General features: G+C 41.7%; 1 protein-coding gene across 2 annotated transcripts in view; it reads right to left on the reverse strand.

Annotated features, from left to right (window-relative positions):
* The window catches only part of CCDC88C (coiled-coil domain containing 88C), a 97,071-nt gene that overhangs the window by 50,847 nt on the left and 32,043 nt on the right, over positions 1-14,181 (reverse strand). For both annotated transcript variants that reach the window (XM_030274863.4, XM_030274862.4), the window contains exon 4: positions 8,383-8,452. In XM_030274863.4, coding sequence (XP_030130723.4) covers positions 8,383-8,452 — 70 coding nt within the window. The remainder of the gene's footprint in view (positions 1-8,382; positions 8,453-14,181) is intronic.

The following is a 14,181-nucleotide window of genomic DNA, read 5'->3' on the forward strand; positions in this document are numbered from 1 at the left end:
GCAGGGAGTCCTGCTGTGACCAGCAGCCCTGCCACATTTCCCACTGTTAGCAGAGGGAAAGCCTCGAGTTCCTCAAGGGGAACTGGTGCAGCTTAGAACAAGCTTGTTCCAACACAATTTATGTGGCTTGTTGGATGGTGAAGGAAATTATGTATGTCAAGGTAAGACAAAGAGGGCAAAAGGAAGGCAAGGAGTTTCAATGAGAAATTAAACATCTTTGCAGAGCTAGGTTCAGGAAAAGCCTGTCCTCATCCACACTGGGGGAAGATGAGGAAAAAGAAACAAAGAAACAAAGCAGGCCACATAGAGATTTCTCTCATCACATTTGCATTCTTCCCGAGTGTGTAATCGTGGGACTAATGCTTTCATTTTATACCCTGATTTAAGTGGCTGCTCAGTTGCTCCTATCACAAAATAGATAATAATTTCTGGGTGCAAATGTGCTCTTCCACCAACACCATGCCCTTGTAAGGCTGCCGTGGCAGAAAGTCAGAGGCATGTGCAGGACCCAAGGCCAGGGAAGGGGAGTTAATCTGACTCATCAGTTAAGCTGCCACAGCCCCACAGCTGCACAAAGGCACTGACCTAAATTACCACAAGGGTTCCTGCCATTCCCACAACCTTGCAAGCCAGCACAGCCACATCCAGGCAACTTAGGAAGTAACTTGTTTCCTGATTTCTGGGCACACAAATGTCCTAAACCACTCTTTAAACATACCTACAAAATTTAACAACTTTTAGATACATTCATCTTTCTAATGATTCAAGAATGCCCTACAAAAACAATCAGGAGACTGTATGACTGAACACTACACTTCTCAATATCCAGGTCCTACATTAGTTACCATTAAGATTTTGCAAGCAGAAATTCTGCTCTTCAATAGGAACAACCATCTTTAAGACATGCTAGCTCACATTTCACCCTGTAAATGCAAGCTTATTCCTCTGCAGAATATTTTAAATCTGGTTTTGAAAGACATACAATCATTCTTACTCTTCTCTCTATATGCAGCAGCACACAAGGCTTTCTCTTTCCTGAAAAGTTACAATTTAATATACAAATTCCATTTCAGTCTGTGAAAGTCTGATTGTTCTGTAGGAATCTCAATAACACAATCTTAAGCATAGACAATGACAAAAAATCCTTCGCCAACAGCAAAACAAATTCTGTTACTTCATGAACAGTTCCTTTGAGGACCCTACTGGGAGACTATTAGTTTGGACAGAAAGTATTTTTCCAAGAAACTGAGCTCTCAGTAGTTTCAGCACTGGGTTTCATTCTACATCAGCTTCAAAGCAATACAGACCAGGTACTAAATGCAGAGCATGCCTGTGTGACACAAAAGCAAGTCATTAAGTTATGGAGAGCAAGTGACATGAGCATGTCCTCTCATTGACCTAAACTTACTCAGGCAGAACATCTCCATGGAGAGACTGAAGGAGTCAGACTGCTTGCTCTGGATCATGGCAGACACAAGATCTAATCCTTGTGTGCTCTGGGCACCTTCATCTGTCAACCATAAATTCCTCTCCTGTGCACTGTAGCATCCCAATTCCCCTTGGCGTGGGCACAGTGGCTTGAAATCACTTCTTTTAGAAAACACCAGGGCAACTTTCCAACTGCGACAGCACCTATACCATCCTAAAGACAAGTGAGCTACTTAAAGCCATTCAAACCACACCCTATCTCTCTCTGCACCAAGGCTTTGCTATTTTCTCAGTGAGGTAACAGATGGGCACTGGTGTTGCTGCATGACCCTGTAAGGTGAAACACCTTTGGCTTTTACAGCAAAGTAACTTACCAAGGTCAACCCTGGTCTCCCAACAGGACTGACCTGCCCTGGAAACAGCCCTTTGAGTGAGACCTTACCCCACTCCAGTCCTCTCATAAGAAGTGGAGGCAGACATAGCAATCCATGGCAGGGATGGACAAGCTAGAATTTATAGAAAGAGTGAGAAAGTAACACTTGGGATAATAATGAATTACTATTTTCTTAATGTTTTAAGCATAGCATTTGGCAGTCTGCTCTTTCCCCTAGCAGCTTGCAGTGAAAATTTAGCTGTCAGTATTATACCAAGGTTTCCTTTTCAATAAATTTTCCTATGCTTGCAGACAATCTACATCACATAATAAAAGTGAGCCTGTACTACCCACTATAAGCACTTCTAAGGCTTAAAGGTCCACTGAGCAGATATACCAGCCACACAAGTGTTTCAGAAGATCATGTGTGATTAAAAGTTCCATTCCTTGGGCTTTCATTCAGAAGTTTTTTCCCATGGGGAGGAGACTGTTGACATAAAGGCACTCCCAGATCATTCATTCTCAAGCTAGGTTTGAATAACATTTTAAAGCCTTGTAGAATAACACTATTTACAGAAGATTTTTAGCAAAAGTAGGGTATGAGTATGAAAAACCTCTCTACCAACCTAAAGTGCTTTAGAGAGTTTTCAATTAAACTTCAAAACAAGCCAGGAAGGGATTAATTACCCCTCTTACCCTTTCATCTCACCCACAGGACAGCTGAGCTACCACACACTTCAGTGGAATGCCCAGGGTGACAAAGTGAGTCAGAAGCACTTCTAGGACTATTACAGAGTGCCAGAGTGAAGTTCTACATTCCAGACAGTGCCTCTGTCCTGCAATGCATGCTGAAGAAAGGCAAGTGACCTTCATCTCCAATTCAATCATGCCTTCTAAACAGTTCTCAGGTTTTTCAGAAAGTTAGATTTGTGCCCATTTATAAGATGGCCAAGTTCCTTGTGCAACCCCATAAGTAGGAATGTTCTGCCTCCCCTATGGTGGCTCACTGGGATGACACAAATCCTTCCCAGACAGCTGTGAAGAAAGTCTGCTGAGTCTACTCATGCTTATTAGCTGATCTTACCAAGACACTGTCCTTCTGTGACTTAGGACACAAACATTTTAGTCTAGGGTAGCTCCTTGCAGAGAGGTACCCACAAGAAAAAACAGACAATAGTCAAACTATCACTTAAACAGAAAGGTGCTAATTAAGAAATAAACACTTTTCTTTTACTCCTTTTCTTAAAATTCCAGGGCAGCTGCTCTCAGGCCCCATGTTTGCGCTGCAAGGGAGCCAGCCAGCCACCTGGAGCATTTGCAGAAAGCCCATCTGCTCCCAGCCATGAGAGAGGTCCAGCAGGTTTCCTGGAAAATAAAGGAAGGGAAAGCCCAGACACCAGTTGTGCAGCCTGGGAGCCTCCCTGTGCCAGAGCCAGAAGCTCTCTCTGCTCTCATGGGTCTGGAGGCTGGGAAACAGATGGCAGGACTCAGGGAGAAGGCAGGCAGAGGGATTAGGAGATGCAACAACAAAAAAAGGAGGATCAAGGTACAGAAAGAACACAAACAATGAAAAAAATGAGAGGAGGACGGGAAGATATCAGAGGAAACGGGAACAAGCGGGTCTGAGTAAGTGCAATTTTGGGCATGTGCTGCCTGTTTCTCCACATATCTACTCTGATGTTACTCCAGCGCAGGAGAGGGAGTGCCACACAGAGCAGCTGGAGAGTGTGGAGAGAATGTGCAGAGGGTGAAACACCCAACTGCTGTTTTTCCCAACGCCAGCAACATCCTCAATGAGAAAAGTCTGAATGCTATATTTACACTACTGAGGCAGTGTTTTGTTATTAACCTGGTATTTTATGAACCGCTGTGCCTCTGGAGGACTGGGAAACAAAATGAGGAAGGAAATCATACATGAAACATATCCAAGAGAGAGTAGACTTACAATTTTAATGAAAACTAGTTTTCTACAGACACTTGTTAAGCAGGGCCTTTGGGGTCTCTCATTCACAAACTTAACATGTGATTTGAAAAGAGAATATAAATAGCAAAGTTTTTTTAAGGGATAGAAATGAGCCTATTTTAGGCAAGTAAAACCTCATTTCCATCCTTGATCTAAAACAAGCTAAAGTCTCTGCCTCCTCATGATTATGACTGTTCCAGAAGATTAACTGCCATAAGTTTCTAAGTGCACCCACTAGCTGTATAAAACTAAGAATATCTAGAAATGGAGAAATTTAAAAATGCATCTAAATGGAGGTTCCAAACCATTACTAATATTCCCTGTGTAGCCACATGATTGAGCGGCCATTTATAATGCATGCAAAAACCAGACATAATATGTAAAAGTGATTACAGCAATGCCATAGATGATAAGTAGGCTGATGATTCTCTTATAGAACACAGGGGGATTTGTGGTGCAGTAATGAATTGAAAAAGCTGTTCAGCAAGAAAAAGAATTGAGAAGAGACAGAAATTAAGAAGAAATTTAATGGTAGTAGCTGTCTACCACACAGTGCAGTGAAGAGAATAAATCCTCTGACATCGGCTGCATCATTCTGCAAGTCAAATTCCTGGGAAAATTTTTTAAATCCTTTAATTAAACTTTCAAGTTTATTTTTAGCGCTCTATATTCTAGAAAAGAGTCAAGCTTTCATCTTCTAACAAATATTTCTGCTATTTTTATGCCCTCAGACAAATAAAGTAGTCAAACTTGCCATGACCTGGGACCAAACTGTTTAGAGAACATGAAAGCAAGTAAATAAAACTCATAAACCCAGCAGACATGTGCCTTTTCCTATGTAAAAGCACAAGTGCTACTTCATTTTTTGTGATGGCAGTTCTGTTTTTCCAATAATCTCATATTCAAAGCAGAGCTGCAGAAGCCCTCAGCAGTCCCAACTGGTGAGTGCCAAATGGAAACTAAATAGCAAGAACAGCATTCACAGCCTCAGCGCTGTTCAGTTTATCATGTAATGCCTGTAACACCCCTTTTGGCTCTGTTTTAGAAGGCAGAAGTAAAATATCTGAAAGCCTCCATAGCAAAACATCACATGGGCTTGTTACAAGAAATAAGTCACTGAAACTGTACACAGTGCATCACAACCTAATGGCTCTCTGGTCTTGGACCTGTGGAGACAATACAGTCATTAAGAGCCTTCCCAGCTCAAACAGTACAAAGCAATACTGGATTTGTTCCAGGAATGTGACTGTGGGATTGATTCTTCTTCCTCTGATCATGAGGGACCTTTCAGTGAGGTAACTTAGCTACCAGATAGGGAAGGCAAAACTGGGGTTTCATCACTGCCTCACCAAGAGAAAGAATATCCTGCTTGTTTTTCCCCTCCCAAGTGTTCCTGCCTCCCTCTGACTCCTCTCTGCATAGAGAGTAACAAAGACTTCATCACCTGGTCATTACTCACACTGCTCATCACAGCCTATTCCTTCATTCAGCTTTTTACATCAGTTTTACTAGCTTTGCCTCAGCCATCTCATTCCTGCTCCCTCTTTCCGAGCTTTCCATTAGCTTCTCAGCCAGGTTCTTCTTCCTGAGGGAAGTTCTGGTTCTCCACTTCTCTAACCATTTCTCCTGCACATCTTGCCAGTAAATGTCTACCCAACAGTAAGATTAAGATGAGTTTTTCAGACACTCTCCTCAAATACATTCTTTAAAGCAAATGCACCTGGAGTCTCCCTTTGCTCACCGCCTTCTTCTGTCATGTCTAAGCTGGGACTGATTCTCAAAAATCATTATATAATATGGCTAAATAAAAAAATCGGGGTTTTTTTTTCACATGTACCCTACCAGTTTTAGATACTACAATCCAGAAGTTGCATTTTTGCATCTTTTTACCCTTTCTTCTCATGTTCTCTCCAAATAATGCCAGTGATCAGTCAGCAATGGGGAAAAAAATTCTAAAAGATCACATAAAACAAACAAACAAAACCAAACCAAAATCCCAAACCACCACATTTTAAAATATCTCAAAGAGAAGAAAGTTTTCTGGTTGTAATTAAAAGATCTAGAAGACAGGAACACATGCATGACCAGTGTCTTTCCTATAACAGACACAGGTATTTTCCTCAAAGAGAGATCTGAGGTACTGACAAAAAGCCAGCAGGTCAACGATAGCAAATTATAGCTGAATACAGGACAGCTTTCACATGTGCCTTTTCCCAGGAATCAAAACTGTATTTACCACATTATGAGTCTCCTGCCAGCTGTCGCTCAGGAATGGCTGTGACAGGAAAGCAGCCAGCCTTTCCCATTGACACTTAGCCAGCAGAGATACTGCCTTGCTGGCCCAGACACTTCTATTCAGAAGCACTCCTGATGCCTAGGAGCCCATTGCCTGTATGACCGACAAGAACAACAGCTCTTGTCTTTTGACTTTCTTCCTTGCCCATAACAGTAGTCTGTACAGCCCAATTAGGACCTGCAGACTTTATTCTGCTTGCTGAAGTGGATTTCTTACTCTCAGTTCAATTTTAACACAGAAGTGCCAAGCCTATGAGATTCAGTGATTCAACACTAGCTAATATTCTTTTCTGACAAATACTTTTTTGTACATACGCACTCCACAGCTCCTAAGAGCAGCAAAATAGAATCTTCTGCCAAGGTTTTGCCATTTGTTTATTCTGGAGATGCTGATTAGCATGTCATTCCCCATCACTGCTGACAGGGTTCATTCAGTTTACCTTCTTTGGTAAAAACAAATACAACGTCCTTGGCACTAGCACTGGGCTTAGGCAGAGATAGAATGGGTAAGCAAAAAGAAAAAAAAAAAAAGTAAGAAACACAGCAACAAAACTTTCTATTTCAGATATGTTTCAAAGAAGTCAACTCAATTTTCAGGCCAAACAGCTTTCTTTTGTCTCACCAAAAGCACTGGACTCTGGACATGAGCTTACTGGACTCCACCTTACTTCTGACTGAAGTGATAACTTTGTGCAACAGATATCACTGTCTCAACAACACAGTCAGACAAATGATTTTCTTTTTGTTCATTCTCTTCCTCACTTGTTCCTGTTTTTTTCATATATGTATTTTTCTCTCCATCCTCATTTATATTTCTTCTCACATTTCATTTGCAATAGTTCCTTCACACCTTATGGCATTTCTGCAAGACTCTGGTGTGTACATATATCAAGAACAAAACTCATTATACAGGCACAGAGAACACCTGGAGGACAACACATCTTTGTCTCGTGACAGACTACATCCTGGGTCACTTGCAGTAAGGGGTGAAGAGACACAACTTTCAAAAAAGCAAACAGCTGTTCTTCTGGCTTTGGCAAGAACTCACTCATCACACATACAAATACACGTATATTTATATGTACAGGTATATAAATACCTCAGTGTTACATTCTAGATACATAAAGTTGTGAGATTCAGAGATGCCAAAATATTTGTAGTTTGCCTACACATACATACAGCTTATTAAAAATCACATTTGTATTATGGCCTGTTTAGGAGACTGGTTGCCAGAGTCCCTTAGGAGCAACTCTCAGTTCAAACAGTTAAATCCAGCTGGTGGCCAGTCACAAGGGGGGTTCCCCAGTGCCCAGTATAGAGGCCAGCCCTGTTTAACGTCTTTATCAATGATCTGGACAAGGCGATCAAGGGCACCATCAGTCAGTTTGCAGATGACACCAAACTGGGTGGGAGTGTTGATCTGCTGAAGGGTAAGAAGGCTCTGCAGAGGCATCTGGACAGGCTGGATCTATGGTATGAGGTTCCAAGCAGTAAAGGTCCTGCCCTTGGATCAACAACAATCCCAGGCACCGCTACAGGCTGGGGACAGAGTGGCTAGAAAGTGGCCCTGTGCAAAAGGACCTGTGAGTGCTGGTTGACAAGAGCTGAACATGAGCCAGCAGTGCCCAGGTGGCCAAGAAGGCCAATGGCTTCCTGGTCTGCTTCAGCAATAGTTTGGCCAGCAGGACCAGGGCACAGATTGTCCCCCTGTATTTGTACACCACCTTGGCCCTGCTGAGGTCACCCCTCAAATGCTGTGTTCAATTCTGGGCCCCTCACCACATGAAAAACATTGAGGTGCTGAAGTGTCTCCAGAGAAGGGCAATGGAGCTGGGGAAGGGTCTGGAGCATAAGTCTGACAAGGAGCTGCTGAGGGAGCTGGGGGTGTTTAGCCTGGAGAAAAGGAAGCTCTGGGGGACCTTATTGCTCTCTACAACTACCTGAAAGGATGTTGTAGCAAGGTGGGGGCTGGTTTCTTCTCACAAATAACAAGCAACAGGTCAAGAGGAAATGGCCTCAAGTTCTACCAGGGAAGACTTAAGAATACTCTTATGGATACTAGGACAAATTCCTTCACTGAAATAGTGGTCAAGGATTGGAACAGGATGCCTGGGGAAGTGGTTGAGTCACCACTGCTGGAAGTATTTGGAAGATACAGATGTGGTGCTTAGGGACACAGTTTAGTGTTACGGGCTGGACTCTTTAAGGTGTTTTCCAAACTAAATTAGAACAGAATTACAGAATTGTTTAACAAAACAAAAAAAATACAGACTTTATTCAGTATTACAGAGGAGGATGATGAAGAACCCAATTAACTACTCACCAGAAAGAGGATCTTTGCCAATCATTAAAACATTCGGCAAATTCATTACAATCAGCTGCTGAAGGACCTCCTAAACAAAAGAAAACAGACAGTTCAGTGTGAAGGACTCTAAATCAAACCCACCACAAAGAATTCAAAGCTTCATCAGTTACAAAGCTCTTAACATACTGGTAGGTCAGAGGTCACAAGAGGAAGCTTCACTTGAGAGAGAATTCACTATTTGAAGATAGCATCAGGTTGCACAGCTAACATACAATAATTGCCTCTTTTAACGACGGCTAATATGGAACTTAAAGGGTCCCATGGCACTAATCAGGATAAATGCATGACAATGCCAGGCACACCAATCATTCATGCCTTTACCCTAGGCATGACCTGTATTCTTGTGATGTGCAACATACAGCTGCTGCCATGTTTCAAGGCAAATCAATGCAGCTGGTTCAAACATACCTAAGCTGGTCTGTGAAGTTTGAGTAACTCAAATAATTGGTCAAATTATTTCATGGGTCTGAAAATATAAGGATGGGCTGGGAAGTGGGTGTGGGGAAAAGCACTTGACCAGACATCTGGCACTGCCCAGAAAAACTGGATATAAAGTTTTACATTGTTTTTAATCAGGAGTAAAACAGAATTAAATTATGATCATTACATACGTAAGGGTCAATTTATTTTGGGGGAGACGACAGAAGGGAGGTACATCAGGTTTAACATCTGAATAAACATCTGTCTGAAGCTGCTCTGAAATCACAGAATAGCCTAAGGAGGAAGAAAGGCTACAAGCCCTGGGGCAGGCAAAATGTTTGAAGTTGTTCAAATAAATATATTGCAAAGGGGATTCAATACAGTAATACAACCAGCCATGCACCCCAGAAACAAAGACCAGAGCAGTACAGTTGCTAGCTTTGACTTGCAGCTACCAGCACCCCTACTTGTGATGATCTGGATAAAGCATTTTGCAGGTGGGTTTTATTTCACGTTTATTTCAAGCCAGGGAGGAAAACATTTGTATGACTGAAACGCTGTGCTGAGATTCAGGAAACAAAAGTTCACAGATACAACTCAACCAAATGTTTGGCAGGTGCCTTTTTCCGGCTTGTCTTCACTTCCAAGACTACCCCCTAGGCCACTGGAAGGGCACATGCATTAATACTTGCAAAGCATTCAGACCAGGGGAAAAAGCACCACAGCGCAGCAAGAAACACACTTCCTAAAACCATCACCCATTCACCCAGACACTTCCCCTCCCAGCTACCCATTGTTCTTTCTCTGCTTTTAAAGTTATATCACAGGAGGAAAATTAAGCCTGATTGAAGGAGGAAATAATTCAGAGAGCCTGCAGCCTTTGATAAGCAATTAGTGTGCATATTTTAAAAATGTGTCCAAAATATTTAAAAATGTTTTGGACACATTTAATTTTTTCCTTCTGATCCATACCAAAACACACTCCTTGTTGGATAAAGTAGAAATATCTGTGCCACAGCTAATAGGATTTCTGGAGCTGTTAAGGAAAAAGATTCTACAGTCCTTTATGTAATATGAAGCTTGGCTAATGCAGACCAAACATTCACTGACTCACTAGCCAAATGCATTTTCTATTTTGGGCATTTGAGACACATTAAACAAAGTTTGTTTACTGTAACAGGTGCAAAATCTACTGGATGCAAGAGCACATGGCTGGACTGCAACATGTGCTATGACAACACAGCATGGCACTGAGGCTTTAAACAAAAAAATCAGACTTTGCATATACTGAAGTATTGAGCTTTAACCAGCAATTTCCATGGCAAAAAAAAGAGGAGAAGGAATTCTGCTTCCAGTCACCAGCACGTGGAGCAGCACTGAGGCAGGAATGCATAAGGAATTGGCGTTGTCTTTGTGTAACCATCAGATTGCCAGCTATTTAATGGGCAGACACAAAAGACATTACCACTAACCTTTATGCAGTTAACATTCCCATGAGCTCCTCCTGCAAAATTATTTGAGTATACCACCCAACATAACCATGACTGAACTCCCATAATTGTCTGAGCTCAGTATCTTCTGGCAAGAATCTGACAGTCACTGAATAGAAGCTGAAATGGCCCCAAGCCTGGAAGAGTGATTTGTTAATTTAGATTGAAAGATTCCAATTGTTGCAAGCAGTGATACTCTGACTCGTTTATTTTTAAAGTAAAATATTTAGACAGATAATTATCTGTATTATTCTAAAAGACTTTGCCTTCAGATTAGTGCTTGTGATGGTAACACCTGACTTACACAGTGCAGCTCACCAGCAGCTCTCAACACTTTATAAAGGAAGTTCAAAGCCAATGCTCTCCATTTTCAAGCTCAGGAAAGCAAGTCAGAGAAACAGAGTTACTTCAATAAACTATCATCTGTGAACCAATGTACTAGTGAACCATCCACTCACACAAGCACAAGTACGAGATAAAACGTGTCAAGGGAAAGCTCCTACACTGATGAATTTAGCTCAGATTTTGTCCAGACTGAAACCTCAGAAAGTTAGTGAAGCTCAGCTGACACTCAGTGACTGACAGGGATAATGTGACCATGTGTCAGATTGATTGCCTAAAATGCCATATCTGGAAATAGAACTAACACCTAAGAGTAAATCAGGAATTCTTCAGCTTCTATAATTTATCAATGTTTTCTTGTTTTTCTTCTCTGAAGCAGCAGTAACACAGATTATTACACAATAAAAACATTTTACACAAGTAAAATGCTGTGCGCCTCAGCCTGGCCTCTCAGCTCCCCTCACATCTTCTCATTCCTCCTTGGAGACCCCATGAAGCCAAACTCTGTCTTCAGGCAGGGACCTGGGCTGTGTTTCCAGCCTGTGAACTGGCGCTGAGAATCAAAGGGGCCCCATGGATCCAACCACCTCCCAGGGTACAGCTACTCTGGGCACTGGGTAAACCTGGACACACTGCTAAAACCTGGATAAAAAGAGAAATAGTAGATAAAATGGTCCATTTCCCCACAGGGGCAGCAAGCTGTATTATTATAATACATATAAAGGATGTTGTTATGCTTGAAATCAAACACAGCTGTGAGACTCTGCAGCAGAGGCAGAGTGTGCGTGTCCTTGTGCCTCAGGCAACCAGCATGGCTAGGGGCAAGACATCCAGACAGGAGCTGCTGGAGAGGGAAACAGGATTTTCAAACATTTTAAACAGCCCTCAGCAACCCAGAGCACCCTGGAGAGCAACTGTACAAGCAAAAAGTCTAATTCCTCCTGTGAGAAGCCTTTTAATCATTTTTACAGCACAGCTAAAGCTTGGTTAAAACATAAAAGGTCATAACAACAACAACACAAGGTAAAAATTTCCCAGATTATTAAAACCATTAGAAACCGAATTGCCAGATTTACAGCTTAACCAACTCAGAAGCCAGCTACTGCAAGTCAGCAATCGCCTCCCTCACAGTACAGTTTGTCTTTTTTATTTCTTTTTTGTTGCTAATGAGATTTCCATGAAAAAATGATGTTGGTATCAGAAGTGTTACTTAAGGAATTAAAACAAACCGCTGTCAGTGCTCAATGCAGTGCCTGTAGGTTTCTGAAATGCTCCTCGCCCAAAGATCAGGATATTTTAAGCTTGAGGAGATTTCTCCAATGTCTTTTGACAGCAGCAACGGTTGCAAGAACAGATACTTCTAGGTAGTACCTTCAACACCATGATCACAAAATATAAGGATCAGTAGGCAAGGCTTACACTCCTTGAGTCAGACACCCAACCTCAGTAGATAAAACCCACAAAGGTTTAAGCAAGCAGTTACATGACCCTGTATTGACAGGGAGAGTTTTTCAAGTGAAGATCACACCGGGTGTTCAGACCCCAACTGCTGTGTTTGCCCACACAGACATGGAGCCTGAAGCTGGCTGGGACAATCATGGTGCCCCAGCAATACGAGGAATACTGCCTAAGCCAGAGGTAAGCTCTGCTGAAAGCACCTAGGCACTCCAGGACTGGTACACCAAGAAACATCAGCGAGTTACCTAGAAATCATAAATATAAATGCTCTGTTTCTCCCAGCAGCCTTCCAGTGTCTAAGCCCCTGCTATGAACTTGCTTGACATTTGCAAGCTCTTTGCAATCACTTTTTTAAAAAGAAGCTTAAGACAAAATAAAGCCAAAATTCCCCTACATTGAGTTTAACAGTCAAGGGCCTTAGGAAGAATCAAGACACATACAAGATTAAGGATAAAATTCTAAGCACCAAATTAAGCATTCAGGCTTACTAAACACACGAATAAACACATTCATTCCCTCCATCTGAAAGTTTCTAATTGTTCCTGGAGTGTTGAGGCATATTCTACATCCTCTTTTTATCCCTCCAAGATCACACACACCGGATGTTTGCTCTTTGCCTTAGATCCTCAGCAGAGATGCAGCAGAAGCTCTCCCTCTCAAGTCTCCATGGTCACATATTAACATTCTATTTACCTGTAACAGGGTAAGTGGGCCTCTTGTAATTTTGTAGGAACAAAGTCTACTTGGGCCATACCATACTTCAATACATGTTTGCTTCCTAAAAATACACATGCAACAACAACATGGGAAAAAATGGTCTTAAGGTATTATTCTTGGATGCACTTCTTTAGTCCAAATTTCAGTGTGCCAACAGCTCTTGCAATGAATGAATTGCTAAAAAAGGAGTAGGTAAAATTATCCTTTTCATGCAAACACAAGCTTTACACAAAAACCTTCCCTGCACTACCATGCAGCACAGCATTAATGTACAGTAACTACTAGTTTCTCATGCAGAATTAAATTAACCTCTGTCTGAATCCTAAACAAGAAGCAAGTACTAAATAAATTATGTAAGGAGAGAGGCAGTCTAACAGTCACTGTAATTCAATGCTCAAGCCAAGCAATTCCATTTTAGTGTATTGCTTAGCCATAAAATGCTAATTGCCCAGCTGACTGGAAGCCAAATGGTGCTTTCCTACTTAAAATGCCCATGAGGAAAAACCATCATCAGTTTTATTTATACCAGCAAAAGCAAACAGTACCTAGCCAGGGAATTCGGCTTACATTTTATCTGTGACTCAGGCCAACAGAGGAGGAATGCTCAGAAGAGTCCTATCTGTGCAGCACAGCCAACACCTTACTCTGATAACCTCAGTATGGATCTGATCTCACAAACATCCTTGGGGTAGGAAACATTTGGTGAAACACTGAATCCTTAGAGAAGGTCTCAGCAGGAGTCAATGGCCATCTGCACCACCCCAACAGCTCCTAGCAGCAGGATGGGGTGGCAGCTCTGCCCCCACACATTTTAGGGGCCCTTTGGATGCTGCCACAAAGACAGGCTGGGAGCTGCATTTCCCAGGCAAAGTGCACCCCAAGGGACAATCAAACACAAGATTTTTCTGAAATCAAAAGTCTAAGGAAGAGCAAACATGCTAATGAACAAGCTTTAAAATGAAACACATTTTAGCAATTTGAGACACAAGGGCTAAGTTTTTTTTTTCAAAGTTCCCAGTTTTGTATTAAAATAATAATGAAAAGCAATTTTGCAGCCTACAAAGAGGTTACATTTTAGACAAAAAATATATTTGTCTTCCAATAGATAGAAACTTCATAAAGGATTCTGTAATTATGTGAGGAGTTATTAACGGTGTCACAGAAATCATAGCAAGATTCTGTGAGCCGTATGGCAGGGTCTTACAGAAGATTAGACAAGATGAAACAAGTTGTTGCCAGAAATTACAAGGAAGTGAAACAAAAATGTTTTGTTGACATGTTTTTCATGTACATTTTACCATGCAAGCACGCCTGATGACACCATGTATGT

Source organism: Taeniopygia guttata, chromosome 5 (assembly GCF_048771995.1).
Source record: "Taeniopygia guttata chromosome 5, bTaeGut7.mat, whole genome shotgun sequence".
Taxonomy (NCBI): Eukaryota; Metazoa; Chordata; class Aves; order Passeriformes; family Estrildidae; genus Taeniopygia; species Taeniopygia guttata.